The sequence below is a fragment of the Oryctolagus cuniculus genome, chromosome 19 (assembly GCF_964237555.1).
Source record: "Oryctolagus cuniculus chromosome 19, mOryCun1.1, whole genome shotgun sequence".
Taxonomy (NCBI): domain Eukaryota; kingdom Metazoa; phylum Chordata; class Mammalia; order Lagomorpha; family Leporidae; genus Oryctolagus; species Oryctolagus cuniculus.
The window spans coordinates 19,218,258-19,233,014 of NC_091450.1; the positions used below are offsets into that span (position 1 = coordinate 19,218,258).

A 14,757-nucleotide genomic window follows, 5' to 3' on the forward strand; every position below is an offset into this window, starting at 1 on the left:
TTTCTCCCGGGCTACTCAGTTTTCCGGGGAAAAATTCTGCCACCTCTGCTTTAAAGGTTGTAGAAGTCACTGGTACTGTTCTTTCTGGTCTCCTCTCTCCCACCATACTGGATTCCGTGAGGTTGGCTGGGATCATGTGAATACTTCTCACCAACACGGTATGAGTGAAAAGGACACGCATCCTGGCAATGAACAATCTGAGACGGAAACTGGGGTAATTGAGCTGACAGTTTCATTTGCAAGAACACCAAAAAGAATAAAATACTCGGGCGGCTGCTTGGCCTAGCAGGCAAGACACTGGTTGGTATGTCCATGTCCCACATGAGAATCCCTGGGTCCATCCCCAGCTCTCGCTCCTGATTCCAGCTTCCTGCTAATGCAGACCCTGGGAGGCAGTGGTGATGGTGGAGGAGGGAGTTAAGCTGCTGCCTGTGATGCCAGCATCTGATACGGGCACCGGTTCAAGTCCTGGCTGGGCTGCTCTACTTCTGATCCAGCTGCCTGCTAACGTGCCTGGGAAAGCAGCAGCAGATGGCTGACTTGTTAGGACCTCTGCCAGCTCCTGGCTTCTGCCTGGCCCGGCACTGGCCATTGTGGTCATTTCAGGTAGTGGCCCAGTGGATGGAAGATCTCTTTCTCCCTCTCTCTTCTCTCTCTCTCCATCTCCCTAACTCTGCCTTTCAAATAAATAACATTTTTACAAAAAGAAAAAAAAAAGTCCTTGTCAGACACACCTTTCCTGGAAGAATCCTTAATCACCTGAATCCAATCAAGTTTTTAGAGCTAAAGTCTACAGAAAACACTCAGCAAGTACAGGAACAAAGTAAACCAGTCCAATGAAGAAAAACAGAAAAAGCTAGAATGTAGGACGTTCTGTGGGTAACTAACTCGGTCTCTTCAATAAGACAACGTCTCAAAAAAAAAAAAAAAAAAGGCAGGAGATCATTCTAGATTAAAACAACCAAATGCAACCAACTGCAGTGCAGTGCATGGCCTTTGTGAGGAAAGAAAAATGGGACTGGACAAGGCCAGTTCTGCAGGCTGGGATCCCAGACAGAGATACAGGGAACAGGAAGTGATATTTCTGCCCAGGACATTCTGCAACCCCAAGTATCGCAGCGATCTATTGCCGAGAAACACTGTCCCCCCGAATTATAGGCGGTCAGAACACGTGCAGCTTGAACCTCTATCAGCACAGATGAAACACCCTCCAGGGCGCGGGGAAGGGGTTGGGGGGGTGGATCTAAGCCACATGGATGTCCCACCCACCTAGAGAGCTTCAGACAAGGGCTTCCGGGGTGAAACAGTCCACACTTAGTAACTTTGTCATCTCCACGGCAACAGCACACTGGGTTCTTTGAAACCTCGCCCTTCATTTGGACATTGGCCACTTTGTTTGCAGCCCTGCTTTGGTTTGAGTTGACCCAAACCCTTGACTGCTTCATTTAAATTTTACATAGCGGAGCAGGTGGGCCTTTGGCCTAGCAGTTTATTTGTTTATTTGAAAGGCAGAGTGATGGTGAAGGAGGGTGGGGGGGTGAAATTTTTTAATCCATCGGTTCACTCTCTAAATGGTCTCAGCAGCCAGGGCTGGGCCAGGCCAAAGCCAGGGGCCTGGTGCTCCACCCAGGTCTCCCATGTGGGTGGCCGGGGTCCTCTGCTGCCTCCCCAGGCACATTAGCAGGGAGGAATCTCAAGCAGAGCCGCCGGGGCTGAAACTGGCTCTCTGGGAGACGGACATGGCACGCATGAACTTTACCTGCTGCACCCAAACTAGGCCCTGGGCCTAGCAGTGTAGGTGCCAACCAAGACACCTGCATCGTCTCCTGTTGGAGTGCCTGGGTTAGAGCCCCAGCTCTGCTCCTGACTCTGGCTTCCTGTTCATGCAGACCCTGAGAAGCAGCAGGGATGGCTCAAGTGAGGGGGTTCCTGCCACCCACGTGGGAGACCTGGATTGAGTTACTGGCTTCCAGCTTTGGCTCTGGTCCCTGGGTGCTTGAAGGCATTTGAGGAGAGAACCGGCAGGTGGGGGCTCTATTTCTCTGTCTTTCTTAACCTGGCAAATAAATAAATTAGAACACAAATGTCACTTGAACTTGACCCACCCCTAAATCCTGTAATGACTTGGCTTTTCCTGTTTGCTAAGGTGTCCCGGAGCCGCCTCACTGTGCCCTCACCTGCTACAATGTTCATGTGACTACAGGTCTGTCCCTGCTGGCCTTTTGGCTATGAAAAATTCAGTCTTTTTTTTTTTTTAAGATTTATTTATTTGAAAGTCAGAGTTGCACAGAGAGAGAAGGAGAGGCAGAGAGAGGTCTTCCATCTGCTGGTTCACTCCCCAGTTGGCCACAACAGCTGGAGCTGTTCCGATCTGAAGCCAGGAGCCAGGAGCTTCTTTGGGTCTTCCACGCAGGTGCAGGGGTCCAAGGACCTGGGTCATCCTCTGCTGCTTTCCCAGGCCCTAGCAGAGAGCTGGATTGGAAGTGGAGCAGCCAGGATGTGAACTGGCGCCCATATAGCATGCTGGCACTGCTGGCGGCGGCTCTACCTGCTATGCCACAGTGCTGGCCCCCAGGCCTTCTTTGAAAGTCATAAATGGTACCAAAAGTATATTTTGGTGGAATGGGGAAATCTGAATGTGAACTGGCCATTAGGTGACCTTCTGGAACTTGGTGAGGTGTGATGCTGGTGTGGAGCCTACTGAATTATCTGCGCACAAAGCGGCATGAAGTCTAATTACTTGGAAATGGTTTTAAAAACAGTACTTTTATTTTTTTTAAAGATTTATGTATTTATTTGCAAGTCAGAGTTACAAAAGAGAGGAGAGGCAGAGAAAGACCTTCCATCTGCTTCACTCCACAGAAGCCTGCAACAGCTGGGGCTGGGCCAGGTCCCCAGTGTGTGTGACAGAGCCACCATCTGCTACCTCCCAGGTGCATTAGCAGGAAGCTGGGTAATGGGGACTCGATCCAGGCCCTCAGGTACGGGGTGTGCATGCCCAAAAGGTGGCTAACCCTGCAGCACCACAACACCCAGCCTCCGCCGTTATGTTTGAGGTGGTTACAATAGAGTTCAACAAAAGCAAAGCCAGAGCGCCATCTTCGCACCCGTCCCGTGGACATGCAGAAGTCCTGTTGGAAGGCTGCTGGTCGCAGCGTTCCAGCCCTTCTTGTGGCTTTCAGGAATTTGGTCCCGCCAAGGCAATCACAAACTCTCAGAGCTTCTGACCAGAGAAAAGCATAGTGGCGGGGCTGGAGCTGTGGCTCACTTGGTTAATCCTCCACCTGCGCGCCGGCATCCCATATGGGTCTAGTCCCAGTTGCTCCTCTTCCAGTTCCGCTCTCTGCTGTAGCCTGGGCCCTGCATCCGCATGGGAGACCAGGAGGAAGCACCTGGCTCCTGGCTTCGGATCGGCGCAGCACCGGCCATAGCAGCCATTTGGGAGGTGAACCAACTGAAGGAAGGAAGACCTTTCTCTCTGTCTCTCTCTCTCTCACTGTCTATAACTCTATCTGTCAAATTAAAAAAAAAAGCATAGTGGCTCCTGGGTTGAGTCGCACCATGCTACCCTCCAGGGATATGGGCGTGGGTCATTTCCTTCAGCTCTTTCAATCTCTACCTCTTCAGGGAAACCAGCACAATGACGAAGTGAGGGCACAGTGCCTGGCACAGAGCACAACTCCATGAGCGCTCAGTTACTTTCCTGTTGTGGCTGCAGGAAAGACCTGGAAACCCATCATGGATGGTCCAATACGGTGGCTTTCTCTGGTGTTTCCCTTCCATCCCTCAGGGTCTCCCTTCTCACTATGACTGTGGCTTGATGTAGGGGTTCTTAGTTGCTGTGGTGCTCAGCACACAGTAGGTCAGCCCGTGTGTGGCTGGAGACCCAGCCAGAGGGTGGCCGTGGGGAGCATGCATTGCAGCCAGGGTCGGGAAGCAGCAGCCTGGATCTTTGCTCTCGCCGAGTTCTGCCTCCTCTTCCTCATCCAGGGCTCTCACCTCTCCCGGTCTCAGCGCGTTGCCAGTTTCCTGACCCCTGTTCCTGTCCACACCACCTCCCCTTTCTCCCACGCCTGCCCCATTCTCCCCCTCGCAGCCCCTCTCTGCCATGTCCTCAGCAAAGCTCTCGGACAGGAAGGGACCCTGCTGTTCAGTTTCTGCCCTGTTTTCATGTCAGATACACCTGGGAACCCCGTCTCTCCCTTTCATTCGCTCGTTCATTCACTGGAAGTTTGCATCAAGAGCATTGTGTGAACTTGTGCTGGGCAGGTGCTTGGGAGACTGCAGGCTTCTGGGGGCCCAGGCCCAAAGCCCTGGACTCCTCCTTGGTGCCTGGATCTCTCAAACACCCCGAGTCTGATCTGATGGCAGATCCTGTTGGTTCCTCCGAGTAGACCGAGACGTTTCTCACCACCTCCATGCGTTGCCCTGGCCTGCACCCACGCCCGCTGGGACTCCTGCAGTGGTTTTAAAGCACTCTTGCTTCTGTCCACAGACCTCACTCCTGTCCACAGTCTTTCCTCCACCCAGTGGCCAGTGATGCAGTTAAAAACACAGCTGAGGGGCTGGCACTGTGGCACAGTGGGTTAACACCCTGGCCTGAAGCGCCGGTTCTAGTCTTGGCTGCTCCTCTTCCAATCCAGCTCTCTGCTATGGCCTGGGAAAGCAGTAGAAGATGGCCCAGTTCCTTGGGCCCCTGCACCCATGTAAGAGACCTGGAAGAATTTCCTGGCTCCTGACTTTGGATTGGCACAGCTCTGGCCATGTGGCCAATTGGGGAGTGAACTATCAAATGGAAGACCTCTCTCTCTCTCTCTGCCTCTTCTCTCTCTGTGTAACTCTTTCAAATAAATAAATAAATCTTTAAAAAAGAAAAACACAGCTCAAGTCATGTCGCTCCCTGGCTCAGTGCCTTCCCACGACTCCCCACAAAGCCCTCTCCATGGCCGACGAGGTCCTGTGTGATCCGGCTGCATCTCCCAACCCTTCGCTCCCAACACTCCAGCAGTGTCAGGCTCTCCACTGCTCCCCACGCTTGGCCTTCCCGCTCCAGTGCCAGCCTGGACATTGCTGTGCCCTCTGCTTGGAGTGCCCTCTCACCTAACCATGTGTCCTCTGCACCTTTGTTTACAGGTCACTGCCCACACACCCGGTTCTGTCATAGGCCCCCAAGGGCAGGTGTTCTGTGCGGTGGTCAAGACACTGCTTGGGATACCTCCACGTCCTATCAGAGCGCCTAGGAACAAGTGCCAGCTCTGTTTCCAATTCCAGACTCCTGCTAACGTGCACCCTGGGAGGCAGGAGCAGAGGGCTTAAGTAGCTGGGCCCCTGCTACCTACGTGGGAGACTTGGAGGGAGTTCAGGCTCCTGGCTTCAGCCTGGCCTTGCCTTGGCTCTTGTGAGCTTTAGGGGAATGAACCAGCCAATGGGAAAGCTCTGTCTCTAAGTCTTTCAAATAATAACAAATAAAAACGTAAAATATCTTTCTCTCATCACTCTCATACATCATATCCCTTTTCTTTCCTTTTGCACATTTAATTATCTCACACCATAGATACTCAAAAGCATGTATGTTTACCTTGTAAACATGCAAGTTCTTTCTCTTTCCCACTAGGACAGCAGTGCTGTGATGGGAGGATTTTGGTGTGATTTACTTGATGTACCCATGGCAACTAGACCAGGAGTTGGCAGAGTAGAGTCAAATCATAAATCTTCCAGGTTTTGCAAGACACCTGGTCTCTGCAGCACCTCTTGAGCTCTCTTGCTGTAACCTGAAACTATTCATAAGGAAAAAAAAAAAAAAAAAAAAGGATGGACATGGCTCGGGGCCAATAAAACTGTTATTTACAAACAGAGGTGGTTGGACACGGTTTACCAACTCTTGTCCAGAATACTGCCTGATATTCAAGCTTCGTTGATTGAATTTATGAAGGTAAATAAATCATTCTAGGAGGAGAGATAGGCAAATCAAACAACTTCAAACAGTGTTCAGTGCTAGGAAGAAATCCAAGTATGGGCAGGTGTGAAGCTTAGCAGTTCAATGCCAGCATCTTACATCAGAGGACCTGGGTTTGATGCCCAGCCCTGGCTCCTGACTCTGGCTTCCTGCTAATGCAGGCTCAAGTCATCAGGTTCCTGCCACCCATATGGAAGACCTGGATTGAATTCCTGGCTCCCAGCCTAGGTCCGGCCCAGTCTGAGACACTATAGGTCTTTAGGGAGTAAACTAGCAATTGCGAAGGCTCTTTTTTTTTTTATAAATAAAAAATTCATAATAAAGAAGGAGAATTTTTAAAAAGATTTATTTATTTGAAAGGCAGAGTTACAGAGAGAGGGAAAGAGAGAGAGAGAGAGTCTGCCATCCACTGGTTCATTCTCCAAAAGGCTCCAAAGGCTGGAGCTGGGCTAGTCTGAAGCCAGGAGCCAGCAGCTTCTTCCAGGTCTCCCATGTGGGTGTGGGAGCCGAAGGACTTGGGCCTTCCTTTGCTGCTTTCCCAGGGGCATTAGTAAGGGAGCTGGACAGGAAGTAGAGCAGCCAGGACTTGAACTGGTACCCTTATGGGACGGCAGTGTCGCAGGCAGCAGCATAATCCACTATACCACAATGCCTGCCCCCAAGAGAAATTAAAGCAGGTGACCAGATGGCAGGGATTGTGGTTATTCTGGGTAGATGACTTGGGGAGGGCCTCCCTCTTGGAGGAGATGGCATCTGAGCTGAGATCTGGCATGGGTTACTTGAAGGCCTGGGGGCCGAGGGTTCCAGGCAGAGGGACAGCAGGGGTTCAGGTCTGAGGGTGGGCACAAGCCTGGTGTGAGTCTAAGGCCATGGCTTCAGCACAGTGATGGAGACAAGAGGTACAAGGTGGCCAGAAGAGATGAGTCTCAGAAGCCCAAGAGGATTTTTCCCCCATGACTCTATTTTGATGACTTTATTTCAAGTTTACTTAAGTATTTTTTATTTTTATTTTTTGACAGGCAGAGTGGACAGTGAGAGAGAGAGACAGAGAGAAAAGTCTTCCTTTGCCATTGGTTCACCCTCCAATGGCCGCCGTGGCCAGCATGCCACGGCCGGCACACTGCGCCAATCTGATGTGGAGCCAGGTGCTTCTCCTGGTCTCCCATGGGGTGCAGGGCCCAAGCACTTGGGTCATCCTCCACTGCACTCCCTGGCCACAGCAGAGAGCTGGCCTAGAAGAGGGGCAACTGGGACAGAATCCGGCGCCCCGATCAGGACTAGAACCTGGTGTGCTGGCGCTGCAAGGCGGAGGATTAGCCTATTGAGCTGCGCACCAGCCCTACTTAAGTATTTTTATCTATTTGAAAGGCAGAGTTAGACACACTCACACACACACACACACACACACACAGAGAGAGAGAGAGAGAGAGAGAGAGAGAGAGAGGGGAAACAGATATAGTTTCCACCTACTGGTTCTCTCCCCAAATGCCTACAATAGCCAGAACTAGGTGAGGTCAAAATTAGGAGTTGACAACTCCAGCTGGGTCTCCCCACCAGGCGGCAGCGACCCAACAACTCAAGCCAGCACCAGCTGACTCCCAGGATACACAGGAGTGGGAAACTTGAATGGGGAGCTGAGCTGGGACTTGAACCCTGGCACCATGATACGGTACACAGGTGTCCCAACTGGTGGCTTCACCGCTATGCCAGATGCCTGCCCCGGTGATTAGTAGTTTTAATTTGCGGTAAAACATACAGAAAGCAGTGTGCTATTTAAAGCCTTTCTAAGCGTACAGACCTGGAACCGTGTCATCACCCCCAAGTGTACCTCTACCCCGGTTCCAGCACCTCTCCCCTAGCCGTCCGCAGCCCTGGGAACCACCGTCCTACTTGGCTACTCCAGGAACCTCATGGAAATGGCTGGTTGCACGCTCTGTCCTTCAGTGACTGGCCTATTGTGCTCAGCATAACGTCCTTGAGGATCACCATGCTGTAGTTTATACCAGAATTTTCTTTCTTCCGGAAGGCTGAAGAATATTCCCTGGTTCCTAAACACCACATCTGGTTTGTGTGCTCATCTACCCTGGAATCTTGGCTACTGCGAAGAATCTGTTGTGAGCACAAGTGCATAACTATCTGTTCCAGGGGCCGGCGTTGTGGCACAGTGGGGCAAGCCTGTCTGCAGTGCCGGCATCCCACACGGGTGCTGGCATTGTGGCACAGTGGGGCAAGCCTCCGTCTGCAGTGCTGGCATCCCACACGGGTGCTGGCGTTGTGGCACAGTGGGACAAGCCTGTCTGCAGTGCCGGCATCCCACACGGGTGCTGGCATTGTGGCACAGTGGGGCAAGCCTCTGCCTGTAGTGCCGGCATCCCACACAGGTGCTGGTGTTGTGGCACAGTGGGGCAAGCCTCTGCCTGTAGTGCCGGCATCCCACACAGGTACTGGCGTTGTGGCACAGTGGGACAAGCCCCCGTCTGCAGTGCTGGCATCCCACATGGGTGCTGGCGTTGTGGCACAGTGGGACAAGCCTGTCTGCAGTGCCGGCATCCCACACGGGTGCTGGCATTGTGGCACAGTGGGGCAAGCCTCTGCCTGTAGTGCCGGCATCCCACACAGGTGCTGGCGTTGTGGCACAGTGGGGCAAGCCTCTGCCTGTAGTGCCGGCATCCCACACAGGTGCTGGCGTTGTGGCACAGTGGGACAAGCCCCCGTCTGCAGTGCTGGCATCCCACACGGGTGCTGGCGTTGTGGCACAGTGGCACAAGCCTCCGTTTGCAGTGCCGGCATCCCACATGGGTGCTGGTTGAATTCCCAGCTGGTCTATTTCCGATCCAGCGCCCTGTGAACAAGCCTGGGAAAGCAGTAGAAGATGGCTCAAGGGCTTGGGTTCCTGCACCCACGTGGGAGACCCAGAAGCAGCTTATGACTCCTGGCTTCGGATCGGCCCAGCTCTGGGCGTTGCGGTCATTTGGGGAGTGAACCAGCGGATGGAAGACCTCTCTCTCCCCATCTCTGTCTCTAACTCTAATAAATAAAATCATTAAAAAATACATACCAGTTTCAGTCCCTGCTCTGTGTCCTGCATACAAGCCCGGAAGTGGAAGTGCTGAATCAGTTCCTGTAGGATTTTACAGCAAGGGCACTGGGCGGTGAGGGGGCCCTGGAAACCTGAGGCAGGGGATGGCATTCACACTTTACTCTGGCTGCTCTGAGTTTTAACTGCAGTGAGGATGGAGGCGGGATGAAGGGGACCCAGGAAACAGCAGGTGCAGGGGGCCAGCTCAGAGACAGCAGCAGCTGGATGCTTCCAACGTGGCTGGGGAGGCATATGGAGCTAAGAAATAAATGGATGACTACAGCGAGAAGTACTGTGAAAGAAATGTAGAGAAAGCGAGTGCTATGACCACAGGAAAAAAAGACCAAAATGCTCTCTCTGGCTTCCTTCTTCATCCCAGTCCACCAGGCTCCCACAGCTGCCATGCAAAGCCTGCATTTTCATACCGTATGACTGGGTGGGCGTGGCGGGGAGCCCGGAGCAGCATGATCTAAGGGTATTTGATACTGGACAGGAGCACTAGGTAGGGGTAAGGAGGATCCAGAGAAGGGACAGGGAGTGGTTTGTGTCTCAGATGGAGGCGTTGCACGAGAGGCTTACTGGCTAAGCACACACACGTCCTGGCCAAGGGATCGTGACAGAGGCAGGAGACCTCATCTGTTCTGACGCCCGGTTTCTGCTTTCACAAAACGGAAGGCTAAGTGGTCTGGTCTGCTTCCTTCTCAGGACTACATGGGGGGTCTTTGTTTTGTTCACTGCTGCATTTTTTTTTAAAAGATTTGTTTATTTATTTGAAAGTCAGAGTTACACAGAGAGGAGAAGCAGAGAGAGAGAGAGGTCTTCCATCTGCTGGTTCACGCCCCAATTGGCTGCAATGGCTGGAGCTGTGCCAATCCAAAGTCAGGAGCCAGGAGATTCTTCAGGGTGTCCCACGTGTGTGCAGGGAACCAAGGACTTAAGCCATCTTCTACTGCTTACCCAGGCCATAGCAGAGAGCTGGATCGGAAGAGGAGCAGCTGGGACTAGAACCGGCGCCCATATGGGATGCTGGTGCTTCAGGCCAGGGCATTAACCCGCTGCGCCACAGCGCTGGCCTCCACTGCTACATTTGTAACATGGAATGGGACAGGGTCTTCAGAAAGTCAATGGAATCAGATTATGAAAAAATTATGCATTGATTTTGAAATATTTGCACCAGGATAAACATCATTATTGTTACCTGTTTGAGAGACAGGGAGAGCTCCATCCACTGGTTCACTCCCTGAATGCCTGCAATGACTGGAGCTGGGCCAGGCAAAAGCTGGGAGGGAGCAAGGAATCTAATCCAGGTCTCCATGTGGGTGGCAGGGATCCAAGTACTTGAGCCATCACCTGCTGCATTAGTTGGGAGCTGGAAACAGGAGCGAAGCCAAGATTTGAACCCAGGCAGTCTGACATGGGACCTGGGTGTTCCAGGCAGTATTTTCACTGCTATGCCAAATGTCCACTTTCCACATGCTTTTTTGCAGTATCCTTATACATGAAGTTCAAGAACAGGCAACACTAACATATGTGGCTCAAAGTTAGAGCAACGTTATCACTGCAGGTGCTGCCTAGGAAGGGGCCCGGGAGAATCTGCTGGGGTGGTAAAAATGTTCTTGAACCTGACCTGGTAGTAGTTACACGGTTTTTCAAACATGAGGGCACTTCGAGTCCACGGAAAGTGTATAGTAGGAGAAAACTATGCAGGATTTCAAAATTCGGGGCAAAAAAGCACTTTTTTTTTTCCCCCATGAACTTTTTGAAGTACTCCTGTACCCTTAGGCAGGTGCAGGGAGCCAGGTGAGGGGGGCAGCTTGAGGCTTCCCCTCTGGCTGGGGAGACCGCACTTGATCATGAAAAATGTGTCCTTTCTGTCTGGCTTCTGTCTCTCCTCACTCTGTGTTGTGAGATCGGGGCCTACTGTCGCTGTTAAGAACTTTTTTTTGGAGATGCCTTTTGGTGGACCTCGCATTCCTGTCTCCTGGAGTGGAGAGGAAGTGCTGTGTCACCGTGTAATTGCATGTTTAGCTTTTGCAGAAATCGCCAGAGTTTTATCCCTAAGACATTTAATCTGTGTTTCCTTGATGACTAATGATCTTGGAGACCTTTTCATGTTTGCTAGTAAGTATCTGTTGAAACAATGAATGAACAAAGAGAATAAAAATGGAAAATACTCCGAGACCGGCGTCGTGGTTTAACAGATTAAGCTGTTGCCTGCAGCACCGGCATCCCATATGGTCACTGGTTCGAGTCCTGGCTGCTCCACTTCTGATCCAGCTCTCTGCTAATGGCCTGGAAAAGCAGTGGAAGATGGCTCAACTGCTTGGGCCCCTGAACCCTCAACAGCTCCTGTCTCTTGGCTTTAGCCTGGCTCAGCTCTGGCCTTTGCAGATATTTGGGGGAGTATACCAGTGGATGCAGAAAGATCTCTATCTTTCCCTGTCTTTCTGTAACTTTGCCTTTCAAATAAATAAAATAAATCTTAAACAAACAAACAAACAAACAAAAAAACCAGAAAGAAATCCTTGTCTCTTGTCCTACCTAGAACCATCAGTGGCTTCTCAGTATTCCTTTCCTGGCCAACAACATCCTGCCTACTCTGGCCCTGCCCACCTACCCCGTCTGCTCTTCTCTCTGGATTCCTGCCACCTGAGCCATCTTCAATACACTCCAAGGACTCTCTTGGCTTTGGGTTTTCCAGAAAAAAAATTTTTTTTAAGATTTTATTTATTTATTTGAAGAGATAGAAAGGTCTTCCTTTGTTGGTTCACTCCCCAAATGGCCACGATGGCTGGAGATGCGCCGATCTGAAGCCGGGAGCCAGGAGCTTCTTCTGGGTCTCCCATGCAGGTGCAGGGGCCCAAGCACTTGGGCCATCCTCCACTGCTTTCCCAGGCCATAGCAGAGAGCTGGATTGGAAGAGGAGTAGCCGGACCAGAACCGGCACCCATATGGGAGGCCAGCTCCGCAGGCAGAGGATTAATCACTGTGCCACGGCGCCGGCCCATAGCAAATGCTTTCTTCTGTCTGTAACACAAAGCAGGCCTTCAACCCAGACTTATGGCTCAGCTTAGAATCCCCTTCCTCCAGGAAGCCTTCCACGAATTCTACCCCCAGCAGGCCGGGACTCCTTTAGATCCTGAGGCTCATTTTTTTTTTCTTCCTAGGTCTTACCACACTTATTTTGTATCTTTACTTTTCAATTTTACTTTTAAAAAATATTATGTATTTGAAAGGCAGAACAACAGAGATGTTCAGAGATAAAGACAGAGACGGAGAGGTATCTCCTATCCGCAGGTTCACTCCCCAAATGGCCACAACAGCCAGGCCTGGGCCAGGCCGAAGACAAGTCTTCTGGGTCCCATGTGGGTGGTAGAGGCCCAGGCGGGGCCATCTTCTGTGGCCTTCCCAGGCACATCAGCAGGGAGCTGGATTTCAAGAGGAGCAGCTGGCCTTGGACCTGAACACAGATATGGGATGCCAGGGTCATAAGTGGAGGCTTAGCCTGCAGTGTTGCAAGCTGGCCCGTTTTTAAACTTCTGTATCTTCACTTTATTTTACCCTTTTCTTTATGCTATTACTTGTTATCAGCTGCCCCATCTGCCTTTCTCTCTGGATTCCTGCCACCTGGGCCATCTTCAATACACTCCAAGGACTCTCTTGGAGAGTCCCACCTCTTTAAGTTCTATAAGAACAACAATTTTGTCTTGCTGCTGGCAAGACCCTGACATATACTCAGTAAATACCTGTTGAATGTATACATGCGAAGCCCACTCAGCCTTAGGGGGACCTGGGCCAAGGAGACAAAACCACAGAAAATAGTAGCCCTGCGTGAGAGAGACTCGGATGCAGACCCTGGCCCCGTTTTTGTGTGGGGCACCAGACATCAGGCAGGGGATTGAGGAAGAGGGGAGGCAGGGAAGCAGGGGTCGGGGCAGGGCAGCCCCACCATTTGGCCTGGTCCGGGCAAGGTGGACTCGAAATTCAATACACCTGCAGCGGGCTGTTCTAAGTTGATCATTTTGTATGGCCTGGGAATAAAGTTATAAATATTCCAGATGGCCCTGGGAGACGCTCAGGACTCGGCCCCAGGCCTGGGTGTGTCTCTGGCTGCCTGTGTACTGAACAATCCTGACGCAATGACATAGGGGCATTGGCGTCACGGCTTCCTGAGACCCCCTCCCCATGCAGCTTCCCTGGGTTCAAAGTCTGGCTCAGCCCCCTTCATCTAACCAAGCTCCGACAAACGGCTCTGCCTCTCCAAGCCTTACAGTGTATCCGCCACGTGGGGATAACACCCTCACTTACCTGGGGGGGAGGGGGGAGCGCCGTGAGGAACCACACCCTTCTGCTCCTTTATTGCTGAGCTGAGGATCAACAACCAGCCCCTTCCCCCGTGGTGCTCAAAGAGGGCCCAGGAGCGGCGCAGGTGCTCTGAGCACAGGTGGGGTCAGCAGGTGTTTGGAGTGGCTTCGGGCAGAATCCTGTGTGACCTTGGCCACGTGGCTTCACCTCTCTGAGCCTCAGTGCCTCCCTGTGCAGCGCGTACACGAGTGAGAGCCTCCCCACTTCTCTGCCACGTTTGGGTACAAATCCCAGCCTCCCCGCAGTTGCCGGCCGGGAGACCCCCCCCACCCCCAGGAAAGGCGCTGCACCTGCTTCGCTTCCATCGGGGTGAGCGGCGAGGGTCAGCCCGCGACGCACGCGGCGCTTGGCACACGCTCCCAGAGGGTCTTTTCTCTGCTGGGCACGCACGGTGGGAGCCAGACAGGACTCCCAGCCCCCGGGGGACACGTAGATCCCAGCCGCCCCAGCGCGCCGGGCAGCGCCAAGGGTCCCGGCGCCGTCCGCGCTGCCCACGCCGGGCCGCGTGAGGTGAGCCGGGCGCCCGGGCGGGGCGGGGCGGGGCGGGGCCGCCGCATCCCCGTGACGCGCGGGCCAACCAGGCGGCGTTGCGGCTCCGGCTCCCTCCGCCGCCGCTGCCGCCCGCCTTCCCGCCGCCGCCAGCAGCAGCAGCAGCCGGGCCCGTCCGCCCGCCGCCCCGAGCCCGCCGCCTGCCGCCCGCCGCCCGCGCCGGCCGCATGGCGCTCCAGAGCTTCTGCAGCGCCGAGGGCTCGGACCCCTTCTGGGTACGTGCTGGGCGGCCGCGTGGGGCCGGCGGGCGGAGGGAGGCCGGCGGGCTGCGAGCGAGGCCGGCTGGCGAGGGGAAGCGCCGGGCCCGCGCCCTGCAGCCGGCCTGGGGGGCCCGGGCCCCTTCGGGGGCCGGGGACGGGGGGGAAACTTGGGCGACTCGGTTGCCAGGAAGCAGGGCTGGCGGGGTGGGGGTGCGGGCAGGCGTGAGCCCTATTTGGGGGGCAGGGCCTGGGCGGGAAGGAGGCTTGTGTGTTTTGGGGTTCCCTTCCAGGAGACTAGGGGTTACAAAGTCACCTTCCCAGGACGTGGTGGGGGGGACTCTGGAGACGGGGCAGTTAAAGGAGGTGTCCCCTGGCTCTGCTCGCCCATCTCTTTTGTGGGTGAGGGTCTCCCCTTTGAGCAGAATACCCCGGGGTGAGCCAGGCCGGGACGGTAGACAAGGACTTCCCACCGAGCGGGCTGGGGCTTGGCCTGTCACCCCCGGGTTTGACATCGCCCTGCTCCCCTGTGGTTTCATGTTGTCATCGTTTCTTTTCTGTCTCTGCTTACATACTGCCCGGGGAAGTTCAGGGCAGCAGGGGAAAAGGTG

General features: G+C 53.6%; 1 protein-coding gene and 1 long non-coding RNA gene across 4 annotated transcripts in view; one reads left to right on the forward strand and one right to left on the reverse strand.

The window, feature by feature from the left end:
* Nucleotides 1-13,903, reverse strand: part of LOC103348573 (uncharacterized) — a 40,104-nt gene extending 26,201 nt beyond the window's left edge. For all 3 annotated transcript variants that reach the window (XR_011384670.1, XR_011384671.1, XR_001793485.3), the window contains exon 1: nt 13,691-13,903. This is a non-coding gene — a long non-coding RNA (uncharacterized lncRNA). The remainder of the gene's footprint in view (nt 1-13,690) is intronic.
* Nucleotides 13,904-13,977: 74 nt separating this feature from the next.
* ABCC1 (ATP binding cassette subfamily C member 1 (ABCC1 blood group)) overlaps nt 13,978-14,757 on the forward strand; it is a 130,811-nt gene continuing 130,031 nt past the window's right edge. The window contains exon 1 of the mRNA XM_051847486.2: nt 13,978-14,164. Within this exon, the coding sequence (XP_051703446.2) occupies nt 14,117-14,164 (48 nt within the window). The 5' untranslated portion in view covers nt 13,978-14,116. The remainder of the gene's footprint in view (nt 14,165-14,757) is intronic.